Source organism: Mrakia frigida (genome assembly GCF_051309035.1).
Source record: "Mrakia frigida strain ATCC 22029 unplaced genomic scaffold BDY24scaffold_28, whole genome shotgun sequence".
NCBI lineage: Eukaryota > Fungi > Basidiomycota > Tremellomycetes > Cystofilobasidiales > Mrakiaceae > Mrakia > Mrakia frigida.
This window is the reverse complement of record NW_027481253.1, coordinates 213,614-229,529: the sequence shown is the minus strand read 5'-3', so window position 1 is coordinate 229,529 and position 15,916 is coordinate 213,614. Positions and strand designations below refer to the sequence as shown.

The 15,916-nt window shown below is 54.0% G+C and overlaps 7 protein-coding genes across 7 annotated transcripts; 3 read left to right on the top strand and 4 right to left on the bottom strand.

Annotated features, from left to right (window-relative positions):
• The first annotated feature begins 273 nt into the window (after nt 1-273).
• On the top strand, nt 274-2,096 carry BDY24DRAFT_147288 (nucleotidyltransferase domain-containing protein). Its single transcript, XM_076636111.1, has 7 exons — nt 274-540; nt 620-700; nt 792-873; nt 956-1,038; nt 1,113-1,235; nt 1,324-1,351; nt 1,434-2,096. Exons 1-7 carry the CDS (start codon nt 481-483, stop codon nt 2,006-2,008), a joined length of 1,032 nt encoding a protein of 343 aa, XP_076494248.1. The 5' UTR covers nt 274-480; the 3' UTR covers nt 2,009-2,096.
• A 550-nt stretch (nt 2,097-2,646) lies between these two features.
• Nucleotides 2,647-3,454, bottom strand: BDY24DRAFT_397647 (dolichol-phosphate mannosyltransferase subunit 3). The gene is made up of 3 exons (XM_076641589.1): nt 3,288-3,454; nt 3,117-3,224; nt 2,647-2,877 (listed from the first exon to the last, which is right to left on the bottom strand). The coding sequence occupies exons 1-3, from the start codon at nt 3,411-3,413 to the stop codon at nt 2,821-2,823; spliced, it is 291 nt and encodes a 96-aa protein (XP_076494247.1). The 5' UTR covers nt 3,414-3,454; the 3' UTR covers nt 2,647-2,820.
• Nucleotides 3,455-6,028, top strand: BDY24DRAFT_365061 (actin-related protein). Its single transcript, XM_076637921.1, has 11 exons — nt 3,455-3,817; nt 3,893-3,957; nt 4,044-4,167; nt 4,295-4,369; nt 4,457-4,581; nt 4,657-4,779; nt 4,863-5,136; nt 5,239-5,413; nt 5,485-5,570; nt 5,644-5,697; nt 5,777-6,028. The coding sequence occupies exons 1-11, from the start codon at nt 3,764-3,766 to the stop codon at nt 5,837-5,839; spliced, it is 1,218 nt and encodes a 405-aa protein (XP_076494246.1). The 5' UTR covers nt 3,455-3,763; the 3' UTR covers nt 5,840-6,028.
• A 784-nt stretch (nt 6,029-6,812) lies between these two features.
• On the bottom strand, nt 6,813-8,258 carry BDY24DRAFT_343384 (carbohydrate deacetylase; the record flags this gene model as incomplete). Its single annotated transcript, XM_076637516.1, has 9 exons — nt 6,813-6,860; nt 6,942-7,042; nt 7,129-7,186; nt 7,254-7,330; nt 7,401-7,546; nt 7,615-7,707; nt 7,800-7,879; nt 7,962-7,978; nt 8,051-8,258. 9 exons carry the CDS (start codon nt 8,256-8,258, stop codon nt 6,813-6,815), a joined length of 828 nt encoding a protein of 275 aa, XP_076494245.1.
• Nucleotides 8,259-8,942: 684 nt separating this feature from the next.
• FPY1 (flavin adenine dinucleotide pyrophosphatase) lies at nt 8,943-10,711 on the bottom strand (the record flags this gene model as incomplete). Its single annotated transcript, XM_076643705.1, has 8 exons — nt 8,943-9,017; nt 9,110-9,186; nt 9,262-9,441; nt 9,523-9,562; nt 9,635-9,845; nt 10,009-10,207; nt 10,322-10,367; nt 10,655-10,711. The coding sequence occupies 8 exons, from the start codon at nt 10,709-10,711 to the stop codon at nt 8,943-8,945; spliced, it is 885 nt and encodes a 294-aa protein (XP_076494244.1).
• Nucleotides 10,712-11,037: 326 nt separating this feature from the next.
• Nucleotides 11,038-12,647, bottom strand: SMB1 (mRNA splicing protein SMB1). Its single transcript, XM_076641588.1, has 6 exons — nt 12,554-12,647; nt 12,347-12,440; nt 11,798-11,950; nt 11,670-11,727; nt 11,356-11,497; nt 11,038-11,267 (listed from the first exon to the last, which is right to left on the bottom strand). Exons 1-6 carry the CDS (start codon nt 12,589-12,591, stop codon nt 11,213-11,215), a joined length of 540 nt encoding a protein of 179 aa, XP_076494243.1. The 5' UTR covers nt 12,592-12,647; the 3' UTR covers nt 11,038-11,212.
• A 462-nt stretch (nt 12,648-13,109) lies between these two features.
• BDY24DRAFT_397631 (uncharacterized protein) lies at nt 13,110-15,774 on the top strand. Its single transcript, XM_076641587.1, has 5 exons — nt 13,110-13,643; nt 13,728-13,791; nt 13,875-13,921; nt 14,025-14,573; nt 14,656-15,774. Exons 1-5 carry the CDS (start codon nt 13,128-13,130, stop codon nt 15,628-15,630), a joined length of 2,151 nt encoding a protein of 716 aa, XP_076494242.1. The 5' UTR covers nt 13,110-13,127; the 3' UTR covers nt 15,631-15,774.
• The last annotated feature ends 142 nt before the right edge of the window (nt 15,775-15,916 follow it).

Genomic DNA, 15,916 nt, shown 5'->3' with positions numbered 1-15,916 from the left:
CGAGACGAAAGTCGATCTCGACGAGAAGGTGAACGTGAGGAGGGAAGGAGAGAGCTCGAAGCTCATGAACCTCCAAAAAGCAAAAAGGGAACGGCAAGCCCTCCCTACCCGAACCGTCAACAACAAACAAATCCGAATTCGACAACGATCAGCACGCTCTCCTGAACATCTGTGCTGTTGGCTACAAGCACTGCCTGGAGAAGTGTGGAGGCTGCTCAAAATGTGAGCTCGACGTCGTTTCCATCAGCCCGTCCAGCTTCCTGCTCTCTCTCTCTCCTCGACGATGCCAGATCATGATTCCAAACAACTGTCTACTTCTTCAACGCAATTCCGTTATATTTCCCTAGCAACGAGGCATTCATTTTGACTCCGGTCTCGAAACGAGGAGCGACTTCGGAAGCTCGTCGACCTCCTCCCAACGGCCATCTTCTCTCCCCACCCTCCCATCTCTTCCTTCTCCCTCTTCACTCTTCAACTCCGATGTCTCAAGAATGCATCCCTGGCTCAGCTTTTCCAACTTGGAGAAGCATCCTCAACGGTGTGAGTCCTCTTCCTACTTTCTACCTGTCTTCAGAACTCCGTCTTCTTTCTTCTGATTTCACCTTCCTTTCCCTCGCAGGTCGACCTCAGGTCGAAACTACCAGACCACTCGATCAATTCAGCCTACTCTGGGAGAGACTACATCCTTCAGAATTACAAGGTGAGTCAGATTTCTCCGACGAACCCATCTTCTCTCCCTACTAGTTCGACCCAAGCTCGAGCTGACTTCGCTCCTTTGCCTCCCCTTCCAGAACAGCAAACCTTCAGATGATACCCTCTTGAAACGAGCTCAGTCACTCGAGGCCCTCGAGAAGTGCATTCAGAATCGATACGGTGAGTGAGAAAGGAACGAAACCTTCCTCCTCTTTGCTTTCTGACCCCGACTCTTCCCTGTGTTCGTTCTTCGTCTCGGAAGGCTCTCACTTCCATGTCAACCTTTTCGGTAGTACAGCTTATGGCTTGGACACCAACATCACCGATCTCGACATCTGTATCGTTGTGAGTTCGACCCTTTCTTTCTTAGACGCTCTCGCTGATCGTTGTTGACGTCCCTTCTCTTCTTTTCTCGCCAGGACGCTTCGAACCTCAAAGGGGGCAAACACTCGAGCTACTCATACTACTCTTCAACTCCAAGCCCCTACAACATTAACAACCTCGCAAACTGTCTTCGAGAGGGAGGATTTCAAGTCACGAAGGCGAGTTTGACGTTCTCGCTCTTCCTCCGTCACAGTGCTCACTTTTGTTCTTTCTCCTTCTTTTCATCCTTTCGCGTCTTCATCTAAGGTTATCGCCGATGCGAATACTCCAATCAGTGAGTCCTCTAACTTCCTTACCTCGTCTCCTTGACCCACCCGAACTTCTTCCTCCCTCATCGTCGTCGCGTCGTCGTCCAGTCAAAGCCTACCTTCCCTCCAACAGCATTCCCCTCGACATCAACGTCAATTGCCTCTCTGGAACCCACAACACCACCTTCCTCTACCACCACGGTCGACTCTCCAGGATCTTCCTCCCTCTCGCCTTCTTCATCAAAACCTGGTCCAAGGATCGATCCCTCTCCTCCTCCGACCGTCGATCCAACGTCACCTCCTACACTCTCGTTCTCCTCCTGCTCATCTACCTCGTCCAGATCGGAGCTGTCGAGGACCTCCTCGCAAGGAAGTACGGAGACGGCTACGGTTGGGTTGATCAGGACCTCAAGATCGACCCTGGCGCGAGACAAGGAGGGGCGAGCTGCCAAATTTGGAGGCAGAGGTACTCGACTGGGAGAGCGGACGGGGTTTCGGAGGTGAGGGAGGTGGATATGGTTGAAGCGTTGAGAGGGTTCTTTGGGTTTTTGGAAGCTTGGGAGCCGACTGTTTCGAGGGAGATGATGAGTTTGAGGCTGGGAGGAAAGGCAAGAAGGACGAAACCTGGGTCGAAGACGTACATGGTTGTCGAGGATCCTTTTGTGACCGATAGGGTGAGTTGAACGTTCATTCTTCTTTTCGTCTCTCGCCCTCTTCGCTGACTGCTCTTCTCGTTTGGGTTGGGACGACACCAGAACGCGACGGGATCGCTCGACGCGTCTGCGGGGCGACGATTCTTCCAGGTTCGTCTCGTTTTCCTTCACTTTGAAACCTCTAAACTAACTTCTGTGTCCTCGTCTATTCGTCGCTCGCAGGAAGCGAAGCGAGCAAAGAACATCTTGGATCGAGGAGGGAGGGTTCAGGAGGTGCTCGGACTTTGATCGACGCTAGACGCAACTTTCTCGGTTCTCCCTTTTTCCGTCCCGTTCCGTCCCGTTCCGTTACATACGAAGATTCAATTCCGTTTGCCTAACTTTCTGAGAGAAAAGCTGAGAGACGAGAACAGGGGCCTCGACTGAGTGGAGACGAGGAGAGGACGAACAGACGCGGACGTTGTTCTTCGAGCAGCTCATTCTCGTCGATGAGCTCGAGAGACGCCGGAAGATCAATAGTGACACAAGCTAAAGACTTTTTTCTTTGAAGAGATCCCAGACTAGCGGGAGCAGATTTTGGGGAAGAAGGGTCGAGCTCGAGCCGCGTCGTCTCTTCTTCCCTCCTCCGTCTCCGGTCCATCTCTATCGCTTTCCATCCACCAGTCGGAGCACAAGGAGAGACCAATCATTGGATGATCCCTTGACCGAAGCCTACAACCCTGCCCAGCCCTGCCGTCGACCAGATTTGTCCATCGCAGCGACCGAGTCCAGCTCTGATCCTCCTTCCTGTTCGCACGACGGCGGAGAGTTGAAGGCGAGGCTGAGATGGGATATGGAAATGGCTATGTGTCGACCGAGACTCCTTTAGACCTGAGATCGTCCTTCGCCTGTGTGATCTCCTGTGAACGCGAAGCAAAGGGAAAGGAAAAGAAGGAAGAGGTGTGAGCTTTCGTTCCGTTGCTGTCTCCTTTGACCATCCTCCTCCACACCTTCCACGGCCGTCCAAGCTCAACGCAGAGTAGAGCAGGTAGGCGGACTAGCAGCGAGAAAGACGGCTAGATCGAGAGCGCGCGCTCTCTCGACCGGAGGAGGGAGTTGAGCTCGAGGAGAAGGAGAACGGAAGGGATCGTGAACGTACCATCATTAACTCCCTGTAAGCTTCCGGACAATCCCTGAACGTCACCAATCCCCAGCCCAGCGATCCTAGCGAGTAGGCTCCAAAGGTGACCAGAAAAACCCAAGGGATCTGCATTGGAAGGAAGGGGAAAGTCAGCTTCGAAGGAAGGGCAGAGAGCTCAACGAAACTCACGACTGGCAAGATCTCGTCGGCTGCTTGGGTTGAGATGAGGGGTACTGAGACGACACCGAGGAGGAAGAGGAAGTAGAGAATGGTGAGAGGGACAGTGTAGAGGAGGATCGAAGTAGCGCGAGTCATGGTGATGGAGATGCTGGCCGTTTGGGGGAAGGAGAGGATTAAGAGAGCTCGACGAAACGCTGTCTCTCCTCGGATGCTGGAGTATGTGACGCGTTCAGATCAAAAAGGATAAGTTTCGCTGACTATATTTGGAAGTCTCAACTTCGCAATCCCCCTCCCCCAAGTTTCAGCAAAAATCTGCGATTGAGGGCTGATTTCTCTCGCTTCACGCGTCCTCGTTCGAACCCCTCCAGCGACGTCCATCTCCACTCCCCTTCCTCCTTCCTCTCGCCTTCTTCCGCCCCTTTCAGACCCTCCGCCATCTCCATTGACTCCACTAGACACTCGGGACCTCAAGGAATCTCTTTAACATGTCTTCCGAGTTCGAAGATGTCCTCCTGAACAACTCTATAGTCATCGACAACGTGAGCTCGCCCTCCCTCCCTTCCCTCGCTCCTCTCTTCGCTGACCTTCACCTCCTCTGGACTTGATCTCTACAGGGTACAGGAACGATCAAAGCAGGATTCGCAGGTCAAGATCACCCTAAATGCTTCTTCCCAACTTGGTTTGTCCCCTCCCCTCTCGAACGAAGACGAAGAAAGAAGAAACAAGTCGAGCTGACCTCTCGCTGTTGCTCTCTCCTCTTTCCAGCGTCGGTCGCCCGAAACATCCTCGAGTGATGGCGGGAGCTGTATCGGGGGATCAGTTCATAGGAAGGAAAGCTCAAGAGCTCAGAGGTTTACTGAAACTCAACTGGCCCATGGAGGGAGGAGTGGTGAGTTTCAGTCTTCCTTCCTTTGAGCTTTGAGCTCGACCTCTCCCCTTCCTTTTCAGCCCGGCCTCCCCTTCTCGTCTAAACGCGAAGAGCTGACGGATTTCGATCTTGGTTTGGACCCCTACAGGTGAAGGACTGGGACGACATGGAGCGGATTTGGTCGTGGGTTTACTCTGAAGAGCTGGGGACGCTGTCGGAGGAGGTTCGTTCACCCTTCCTTCCCCTCTCTCCCTCCTTGCTTTCCCTTTGAGCGTCAAGTTGACCTTGTCTTCCTCGCTCGCCTCTTTAGCACCCAGTACTGTTAACGGAAGCACCTCTGAATCCTCGTCAGAACAGGGATATGGCTGCTCAGATCTTCTTCGAGACCTTCAATGTTCCAGCTCTCTTCACGTCGGTTCAGGCCGTCCTTGCTCTGTGCGTCGCTCCTTCGTCTCTTTCCCTTCCGAGTTGCTTCTTCGCCGAATTTCAAGCTGATACGTCTGGACACAGGTACTCGTCGGGTCGGACAACAGGAATCGTTCTCGACTCAGGAGACGGAGTCACCCACGCCGTTCCAGTGTACGAGGGATTCTCGATGCCTCACGCCATTCGGAGAGTCGATATCGCTGGTCGGTGAGTAAACTTACCTCTTTGCCTATCTCTTCTCTCGATTCTGACTCGTTCTCTCGTTCTGTTGTTCTCTTTCTCCGCGACAGCGACATCACGCACCACCTCCAACTCCTCCTTCGAAAATCAGGCTCCAACCTCTCTACCTCCGCCGAGATGGAAACCGTTCGAACCATTAAGGAGAAGAGCTGTTACGTCGCCCTTAACCCAGCAAAGGAGGAGAAGGAACTGCTCGCTTCGTCGTCGGCAGCAGCAGCGGCTGGAACCTCGTCGAAGGGAGGAGCCGGTGGAGATTCGAGGATTGCTGGTGGAGGAAGGAGCGGAGTGGAGGAGTTCAGGCTACCAGATGGGAGGGTGATCAAGGTGAGTTGACGAGCGGTCGAGGCGAAGCTGCGACGGTGGAAGGTAGAGCGAGAGACGCGTCAACTGACTTCGACTCTCATTTCTGCTCTCTTCGCTCTTCAGCTCGGCTCCGAACGATACAGAGCTCCCGAGATCCTCTTCAACCCCGAACTGATAGGTCAGGAGTCCGTAGGAGTTCACCAACTCGTCGTGGATTCCATCAGTCGAGCAGATCTCGATCTGAGGAGGAGTTTGTTCTCGAACGTCGTGCTGTCGGGAGGAACGACGCTTTGCAAGGGTTCGTCGTTCTCCTTCTCCTTCCTTCTTGGTTTCGAAGTCGTACTGACTCCAACTCGGTTCTGGTCACAGGTTTCGGAGATCGTCTGCTGAACGAGGTGAAGAAGATTGCGCTGAAGGACATCAAGATCAAGATCTACGCGCCGCCGGAACGAAAGGTTGGTTCTCGTGCTGCGATATGGCCCTCTCTCTTCCGAAACCTTGACTGATGCTCGGCTTCGTCTCCTACAGTACTCGACCTGGATCGGAGGATCCATTCTCGCCAACCTCGCAACGTTCAAGAAGGTTCGTTCCCTCTCTCCTCCCTCTCCCTCTCCACGCGTCTCCCTCTTCTCGTCTGACCTTCTCCCCTTTTGCTTCTCAGATGTGGGTCTCGGCAGAGGAGTACCAAGAGGATCCCGATATTATCCACAAGAAGAACTTCTGATCTCTCGCTCTCTGTCTCTCGTCCTCGTCGTTATTTCCTCTCCCCTCCCTCTTGGGACTCGTTGTCGTTTCGTTTCGCTCTTTGCTTTCGCATTTCTTCCCTTTCCTTTCTACTGATTTCTGCATCGTCTTACCCCGCTTTTATGTTCTCGCTGCTCTTATGCTACTGCTTATACCCCGTTCAACCTCGTTCCCCTCTTTCTCGTTGATTGAGAGTTCTCGAGAGGCTGTAGTTTCGTGCAAGGATCATAGGATCATTCTTGAGCGGCTCAGAGTTCCACTAGGCGAGCTAGTCTATATTCACAATCGCATCCCTGCAGAACGAGGCTCAAGTTTCTAGTTCCAGGCTCGATTCTCGTCTCTCGTCTCGCCATGTCTCATCCTCTTTAGTTTCGTTGTTGTGCGTCGGTTCCCTCATGTTTAGTTTCTCGTTTACCAACCGTTGACTCCATATCTATCTAACATACCCGATTGAAGTTCGACTTTCAATGAAGGTTCAGCCGCTCTGAGTAAAGCGGACCCACGGGATCGAGAGCCTCCATGCCTTGCGTCGAAGCGTTGACCTCTGTGAGCAGGAAGTATGGCTACCTTCAGCTCGTTCTGTAGCTTCCTCGAATGCTTTTTCTTTTTGGATAGCTCAGCAGAATCGAAGGAGAAGATCCGAGAGTCGAGATTGAAACGTGAAAGGCGTGAACGGAGAAAGGAGGAGGAATCCTTTCGAGCGACGCGACAGATCAATCGCTTCTTCTTCGTTCTTTCCCAGAAAGCGTCTCGAAAACAGTCGTCAAAGAGGTCATGAGTATGAAATACGCGAAGGAGCGAAAAGGAAAAGAGAGCGTTCGAACGAAACGAGAGAAAAAGCGAGGGACTGAAGAACGAAGGCAGGGTCGAAAGAAGGGGACTGAAAGAGCGTAACTACTGGAAGAAGAAGAGGGTTCGAGAGAAAAGGAACTCTCTGCGAGGGGAAGGGGAATCTAGCAGACCCACGACTCGTCCTTGACTCCGGGCTCCCCGATTTTGATCTGCAAGAGAAGGAGAAAGGAAGAAGAAAGGGTCAGCGTCGAACTCGAACGGAAAGACGGTCGAAAGGAACGAGGCCTCACGTAGGAAGCGCCGACCAAGCCAAGGCAGGTATCGAGGTTCGAGAGCTTGTATCCGACCTTCTTGAGGAGAGGGAGCGAGTAGGGAAGAGTGTCCTTCGAGGCTGCAGAGGAAAGAAAAAGGAGAGAGAGAACGGTCAGCTCTACGCAAGAAGAAACGAGGAGAAAGGAACGACGCCGAAACACTCACTGAAGTCTTTAGTCGAGTGCTGGAGAGAGAGGTGAGGGGCGGGGTAAGACTTGGAGATCTGCGAGGCAGGAAGAAGGAGGAAGAGTCAGTCAGAAGTCGACGCGTCTCGAAGAAAGTCGCCTCACGGTGTCGTAGGTGAGCTTCTGGTTAGCAACGGTAGCTCCATCGGCGTCTCCACTGTTATCGGACCACATGATGAGGCCTGGAAGAAAAGAAAGGGCAAAGGGATCAGAAGGAGACGAAGAAAAACAAGAACGAAGATCGAAACTCACTCGTGTACCCTCGCTCGACGAGGACCTCGAGAAGGAGATCCGTGACGATCCCGTAGGGAGGTCGGTAGAAGGTAGGCTTGATTCCGAGGATCTTCGCAAAGGCGATCTCGAGCTTCTCCAAGTCCTCGTGGATCTCGTCGTAAGTCCTGCGAACGAGAAGGAAAAGCGTAAGAAGGACGAAAGGAGAGAGGGATGAAGGGAAAAAAAAACTCACGAAAGCGAGTGGTTCTTGTGGGCCCATCCGTGCGAAGCGAGAGTGTGACCGGCTGAGAAGAGATTCTTGACGGTGTCGGCGTGATCGTAGATGCTGAGCGAAAGAGGGAGAGGAAAAGGTGGGAGAGAAAGAGAGTCAGATCGGTACGCGTCGCGACGGAAGGAAGTTGGATTGCTCGGACTCACCAAGCGTAGTTGTTTCCGTTCAAGAAGAAGGTCCCCTTCCCATCGACGTCCTTGAGCTTGGAAGCGACCTCCTTCTCCCACTGGACGCGACGAAAAGAAAAATGAGGCCGAAAATCGATCAGTTTCGTGTTCGTCGAGTCGAGAAGGAAAAAGAGAACTCACGAGGTAGGGTCCGTCGTCTGAAAGGCAAAGAGGAGATCGTTAGGTCAGTCTTCGGAACTCGAAGCGTCGATAGAGGGAGAAAAGCTCACCGAAAGTGAGAGCGACGTGACCAGAAACGAGACAGTTCGAGACGGACTGAATCGTGAACTCCTTTTCCTCCTTGTACTCTTTTTCCTCCTTGTACTTCTCGTCCTTCTCCTTGTACTTCTCTTCCTTCTCCTCGTGCTTCTCGTCCTTCTCCTTGTACTTCTCTTCCTTCTCCTTGTGCTTCTCGTCCTTCTCCTTGTACTCCTTCATCTCCTCCTTCCCCTTCCACTCCTTTTCTTTCTCCTCGTACCCCTTCTCCTTCTTCTTCTCCTCGTACTCGTACTCCTTCTCCTTCTCCTTTACGTCGTGTCGAAGTTGAAGATCCTTGAACGAAGAGGAGGACGAGAAGTCGTTGGGCGACGCGAGTCGATGTTCGAGAGCGACGGGGAGAGCTGAGGCGGATGTCATGGCGAAGTAGGAGAGGAGAGAGAGGAGGATGGGGAGTCGAAGCATGTTGGATTTGAGGTTGGGTGTGTGGGTGAAGGAGGTGTTTTGGAAGGAGGGTGGTGGTCGTGGTGGTTAGAGGGAAACGAAGAGAAGCGACGTGAAGTCGCCTTTTGTACCTTTCCCGAAATTGGACTGCGTGCACACGAACAGCATCGACGAAGGTCACGTAGCCAGTTCCAAGAGAGGGTGAACGCTGGAGGTGAAGAGAGAAGAGAGCTGAAATGAGAAGAGGGCGAGGGTTGGAGAAGGAAGGAAAGGAGGAGGTCAGCTTGGCGCGTCACGCGTCGCAACAAATCACCACTTCACGCGTAAAGAGAACGGAAGGATACTCACCTAGTCACCTCCAAGTCTGATGCAGACCCCCAAAGGGAAAGACACAAAGCCCGAGCTCTCTTTCGAAGGAAGGGGGAGATCGAGAACGACGGGAGGGAGGAAGGTTCCATCTCATCAGAGCTTTGCGACGTCGACCTCAGCACCCAGCTTCCCAGCCTTGATGACAGTTCCTTCGAACTCTTGGACGATCTAGAAAGTGAAGTGAGCGAAGAAGGAAGGGTCAGAAAGACTGAACTTCGAAAAAAGAGCGAAAAGAGACGGAAGGTTTCGACGCGACGTACCCTCTGCTCCAGCTCCTTCAGTCGCTCCTGGTTCTTCCCAATCAGACTGATGGTGACTCCCTTCTGAAGAGCAGGGTCTAAAATCGGATGAAAGATGAAATTTAGTCTCTTCGCTTCGGTCGAACGAAAATGGAAAACGAGCGACGACTCACAACTCCCGACTCGAATCCCTTCCTTCCTGACCTCCTCGGCCAGACGACCCAATCCAGGAGCGATGTTGCTCTCGGCCATCTCGGTGTGAACTAGATGCCTAAAGGGCTTCTCGGTATCAGGAGGGAGAGAGAGGTAGGGAGTGAGGGCGACGAGAAGACTCGTGAAGAGCGCAGGGATTCCTAGAAATCGAAAGGAGTAAGACGAAAGTGAGTTCGACGCGTAGGACGATGAGAGACGAGGGGAACGAGCGCGTCACATACCAGGGAAGATGCACAGTCGACCTTGGAGTCGAACGACGGGCTAGACATGATCGAGAAGGACGAAGAGTCAGTTCTCGACTGGGGCGACGAGGGAAGCGAAACTGAAACTCACCACCCACTTGTCCTGCTCAACGAAGATGACCTCACTTCCTTTCCCACTAGGAAGCAGTCCCATCCTCTCCCTAGCTTCCCTCTGCTCGGGCGTCTGCTTCTCCAGATCGTACCTCGCCTTGCCCATCGCCCACATCCTTTTCAGCGTCTCAGGATGATGCTCGAGAGGCATCTCGAACGCATCTGCCAGACTGCCGTAGGTGATATCGTCGCTGGAGGTCCAAGTAAAACGAGCTGGGTCAGCACGAAAGGTTCGCAAAGAATGAAGAGGAGACGCGTCGAAACCGAGTCTCCCTCCCCCTTCTCTCCCGCCCGACGAAACCCCCCTCCTTCCCTTGTCCTTCTCACCTTCAACAAAGCATAGGCGGGACTCACTGAGTAGGACCCACTCCCCCTGTCGAAACGACCCAGTCGTAATTCTTGACCATCCTCCGAGCGCACTCTGCAATCTCCTCTGGATCATCCGCGATAGTTTCGATCCTCTTGAGCTCAATCCCGAGGTCAAAACAGTGCCTGGCGAAAAAGTTCGAGTTGGTGTCCCTCGTCTTTCCATTGAGGACCTCGTCTCCGATGACTAGAAGGGAGGGAAGGGAGAGGAGGAAACGGACGGGTGAGCTCTCAATCGGTCAGCCGCCGCGGCCTTCCTTCCTTTGGTTCTGGTCGTATGGAAATGAGAAAGGGGACTCACCGATCATTCCAGCAGTTCTGATGAACTTCCCTTCTCCGAGAGGATTCTATAGTGGAGCAAGGAGGGAGTGACGAGGTCAGGACGAGGGTCGAGGAGGAACAGGAAGGAGAGGAGGGAGGAGATGGTTGATGGGCTGATGCGAGTCTCGATTCTGAAGCAGCAATAGCTGCAACCTCTTGAATCGAGAGGACGACGAGGAGTTTTATGGTAGCCTTCTCCATGGTACTGGCTGAGCTCGTGTCTGTAAGGATACGAGCTCTCAGGCGAGCAGGGCTGAACCGAGATGGAAGAAGGAAGGCGGATGGAGGAGTGGAGGTCGAGCTTCGAACTCACAGATCCAACCTCAGAGACTGGGAACGTAGGCGTAGGCGTGGCTGTAGCTGTTGACATGCTTCTGAAAGCTGCGGTGGTTGGGCTGAAGAGGGTTCGAGGAAGGAGGAAGGGGAGGGAAGAGCGAGACAGAAAGCTCATGGACGTTGGGAGGAAGGGTCGGATCGGGCGGAGATCGACACAAGGAGTGAGGATTTGAGTCCGCGATTCTACGAAAAGGAACGTAGAGCTGGAGAGGATGGACTTTAGATCTCAGGCGAGGCTGCTTGCTGGCGGACGAAATCGAAAGAGGGAGCCCAAGAGCATGGAGACGTGATCGTGTGAGCTTTGAGCTTCTTCGCTCATCTCCTTCCTCCCTCCCTCCTCTCGCAGAAAGAGAAGGACAACGAAAAAGATCTGGTATACATGTTATTGTCTCTCCAACGATTACTAGCCAAAGAAAAAGCTCGAAAGAAACCCTCGACTCGTCAACTCAACTCAACTCAACCCCAAACGCGTCGAACGACCCGCTTCGTTTTACTGCACTCTCCCTTCCCTCGTCTCCAAACATCGAGCACCAATCTACATCGGCGGCCTGAATCCCTGAGGAGGGAAGCCGGGAGGAGGAGCACCAGGGCTGCAAGACAACACAAAGAAGAAGGAAGCGAGGGTCAGCTTCGAGCTCGCCTCGAGAAGGAGGGAAGCGTGGTGGGTGGTGGACTCACAATCCCATGGGAGGCCTGAACCCAGCTGGAGGAGCTCCAGGGAAACCGGGAGGAGGTCGAGCGAAGGATTGCATGGGGAAGCCGGGAGGAGGTTGAGCGTAGGGCATGGGTCGAGCGGCCATGGAAGGAGGAGGGATTCCGGCTGTTGGCGAGAACGAGCGGCAAGAAGGACAAGGAGGGGAGACAGAGTCAGTTCTGCGTCGAGGTAGGTGAAGACTGGATCGAACCAGCGAGGGCGAGGAGGAGGTGGAAGGCGGTAGGGGAGGTGATGAGGGAGGGGGAGAGGAGGGAAGGAGGAAGGGAGAGAAACGTACCACCACCGAGACCCATTCCTCGTCCAGCGGGAACACCCTTTCCAGGTCCGAGAGGAAGCTGTTGACGCGACGAACAAGAAACCATCAGCTCGTGATCTCAAACCAAAACGAACGGACAGGGAACTCACAGAAGTCGACTCCTCAGCCTCCTTGGGAGGAGGTCCCTCAATCGAGATGCTGACGACGGTCTCTCCTCGGAGGATAACGAGACCGAGAGTTCGCTTCATCTCCTGAGCGGCAACGGGAGCAGAGATCCCAGCGTCGTCCTTGGCTTTGCGAGCCTGGAGGGAGCGAAGGAAAGGAAGGGAAGGGAGGGAAGGAAGGAAGTCAGCTCTTGCTTCGAGGTCAACGGCTCGACGGGAAGTTGACTCGAGGGTAGGAAAGTGTGATGGGTTGGATAGTCTATGACGCCGGTACTACGGGCGTCTGAAGAGATATTCAAGGTGGGATGGATGCTCCAGCAGCTCCGAGCTTCGACGAAGGGAAGGAGGTGAGGTTTGGTCGAGGTGTTTCCCTTCCCTTCGACCTGACATCCCTTCCTCCCTCCGTCTCCAATCCAACTCCAACAGACTCCCCAGATCCTTACACGTCCCTCCAGCTACCACGCCATCTTCCATCGAGTGTCCCAGCGTAATCGCAGCCCAAGGAAAGAAAGGGAGGGAAGGGATTGAACTGACCTTAACCTTCCTGAACTCCTCACACTCTGCCAACACCAAGTTCATGTGCTTATCGAACGCGAGCATCTGTCCGATCAGACTTCGTCCATCGTTCCTGTATACACCGACCAACACGAGCAAGAGGTCAGCAAACGAGACGAGGGATGGAAGGAGAGACGACGACGGAGGGGAGGTGAGGTGGTGAAGGAGCAAAAGATGGGAACCTACAGGGTGACCTTGAGGCGGTAGTTGATGAGAGTCATCATCCTTCCTCCTCCTTTCGTAGTTCGTCCTGATGAGAGAGAGAGAGAGAGAGGAGAGAGAAGGAGTCAGCTCGAGGGGAGATGGATGGATCGACGAGACGAGAAGGGAAGGAGCGAAGGGAGGTCAAAGACTCACCGGCAGGCTGGAAAGAGCGCGATAAGAACGAGAACGAGGTCAGTAAATGCTTGGACATCAGTCCTGACGGTCTGAGGATGAAGATCTCACCATTTTTTGACAAGAAAAGGGAAAGAGAAGGGAAGGGGAGGGGAGGGAGAAGGTGGACGGTTGAGGTGAAGAGGCAAGAGCTCGACTTGCTCTCCATTTAGGAGGAGCGACCGCCCCCGTCGTCGCTGGGTGTACCTGTGAGCAGATTTTAAATCTCAAGGGTCTCGAGAGGACAAATTGTCTTCTTTTGACTCTAGAAAAAAAAAAGAGGAAAAACGAGAGCGGACTTATGAAAGCAGGTCTCCTCTCCTTCCTTGACGCGTCCCTCAAGCCGATCGCTTCCTTCCTTCCCTCCAACGACCTCCTTCCCAGGATGGCTTCTACCAGCACTCGCAAACCTGTCCTCCACCTCTCTGTCGCTGGGCAGAGCCCTTCCCTCTCTCGACTTGAATACGTTCTCGGCAACAAGCACTGGAGGCTCGACCAGTCTTCTCCTCCTCCTTCAGCTTCCCTCGTCCCTTCCCTCTCCTTCACCAACTCCCTCCCTCAACCCTCCCCTCCTCTTCCTACTACTACCACAGGCCTCCTCTCCTCAGCTCCCATCTTCTCGCCCTCCGATCAAGATGGATCCTCGAGTCCATACACTTCTCAATCATCTGCTTCCTCGCCTCCTCCAGCTCGTCTCAGCCCGCTGCCTCTTGGATTCCCTTTGACCTCTCAGTCGTCTGTTTACAGCGACTCTGAGCAAGAGGACGAAGAGGACCAGGTCAGGCTTACACCTCTTCACAAACGACCGTTGGCGGAGTGGTCTTCAACGGCTGGGATCAGGCTGGTGGATCAAACGACGGCCTTGACGGAGGGGAGGGAGCTCAAGAGGTCGAATCGAAACGTAAGTCGGCTGCCTACTAGGAAGATTTGTTCACGAAGACAGAGCGAAAGCTAACCTACCTTCCTTATGTCTGAACGCTCTCAGCTCATCAAAGACGTCGTTTTCGAGCTGCTCGAGGCGAGATGCCAAATTCAAGACGAGTCAGAAGGTGAGCTTCGAGTTCCTCTTCCCTCCTCTCCCTCTCTTCTCCCCCAGACCTCCCTGACGAGCTTCGGGTCCTTCTTTTCCCAGCTCACATCATCGGAACTTCCCTCGTTACACTCGTCCAACACTTTTTCGTGTGTTTCTGCCTTCCTCGACCGTTTCTCTTGCACTCCTCCTTGTCAAAGCGAAGCGAAGCTCACCGGTCCCTCGTCCTCCTTCTCTCCCTCCTCTTTCCAGACCGAAACCCTCGAAATCTCTCCTCTCTCCACCACCGACCTCAGAAGCTACATTACCTCCTACCTAGACCTGCTCTCCCCACTCGCTCCTCCCCATCCTCCTCCTTCCTCTCGTCAACTTCATTCAGCAGCGCCTCAAAGGTCAGACGGCTCTCTCCTTGACATCGGTTATCTTCTCGGAGGGTACAGTCGGACGTCTCTAGGAGGAACAGGAAGGAACAGACTCGAGGAGGACGAACTCGCCACGGGAACTCGGGCTCCTTCGACGGAAATGGAGACGCGTCGGGTGATGGGATATCTCAGGGATGCCCGAAGGAAGGCCTCGGAAGCTGAGATGAAGATCGTTGATCTGGAGGAGTGGTGTGAGAGGTTGCAGTTGACGGTAGATGGGTACGGGAGGGATTGGGAGGAGAGAGACATGGAGGCTGCAGGACGGACGAAGTACGGGAGCGGGAGCGAGGCGTTCGGTGGCTTTCGATCGTCTGAATACGTGACTAGGACGGAAGAGAGGAGCGGTTCTCGGTATAGCTTGGAGGAGAAGGGGAAGCAGGTTCGTCTCTGTCTCGTCGCTCGTTTGTTTTCCCTCGACGCGTCCCGTTTGCTGACTCTCATGCTCCTTTCTTTCGAACCAGACGACTCGACCTACCGGCTTCCACGTCAATGCCGAAGGATCCACGTCGAGCTATTCCCGTGGGTCGTGTCCACCGGTCTACCATACCTCACCTCCCGCCTCGGGTCACCAGCGCCGCTCGTTTGACGACGCGCTTCCCTCGCTCAAACATCACGACCATCTCTCTCCATCGCCTTCATCCGCTCCCATGAACCTCCATACAACAGCCCACTCATCTGAATCCTCACCCAAACCTCAACCGTCCATCGCTTCGTCTTCGGCGAGTAGGACGGTCGTCGAACGCCTCCTTGCCTCTCCATCCCTGGAAGTTCCTTTTGCCCGCCCTATTCCCTCCTCCTTTCCACCATCTCAATCGAGTTCTCTCATTCCTAGGCTCTCACCACCACCCTTCCCATGCAATTCCCGCTCAACCTCCCCTCCTTCTCTTCGACCCTCCTCAGCCCATCCAACGTCTTCGCCTCCTCCGCCACCCTCCCAACTCGACTGGCTCTCCTCTTCCCCAAGCTCCCCCTCCAAAACCATCCCCTCTCATCTCCTTCGGCTTCAAGAACCAGCTTCCCCAACTCCACCTCCGCCCGTCCTCCCTCCAAATCCACGTCCAACCTCCTCTTCCTCTCCCTCCAAATCAACCTCAACCCTCACCTTCACTCCAGCCTCAACCAAAGTCGAACCTCAGTTCCTGTACCCGCTCAAGTCGTGCTTGAAAAGGACTGCACCACCCCCGTCCAACGATAACAACCACAGCAACGAACCTCCAACGACGACGACGAAACCCAGCCCTTCTTCTTCTTCCTCCCACGCCGTCAAAACAGAACCACCGTCGTCCTCGTCGTCGTCGAAACGAAGAAGGAACGGGATGGAACCGGTGTTTGAACACGAGCCTACGAGGATCGAGAAACCGGAGGGGTACAAAGTCCCGGCGAGGTGGCGAGCGGGAGCGGGAGGGAGTTGGAAGAGGGTAAGGGTGAATGTGTGAGGCGGGAGGAGGAGGAGGATGCGTTTAGCTGGAAATCGGAAGGAGTTGGAGTGTGCTGGTGCTTGCACAGGGTGTTGGGAGAGGTTCGTGTTAGTAGAGGGAGAGCGAGGGGAGGAGGAGGTCGAAGTCGAGGACGTTTTCGTGTTTTGGATCTCGTTTTGTCGCTCAGATTTTTTGGGCAGTCTCATTTTGAAGTCTCTCCTTGTAAAGATATCCTTCTTCTCGTTGTATAGCTGGTGTTCTTCTTTATTCATCCCCGTTTCTCATTGGACGACCAGCTGGAAGA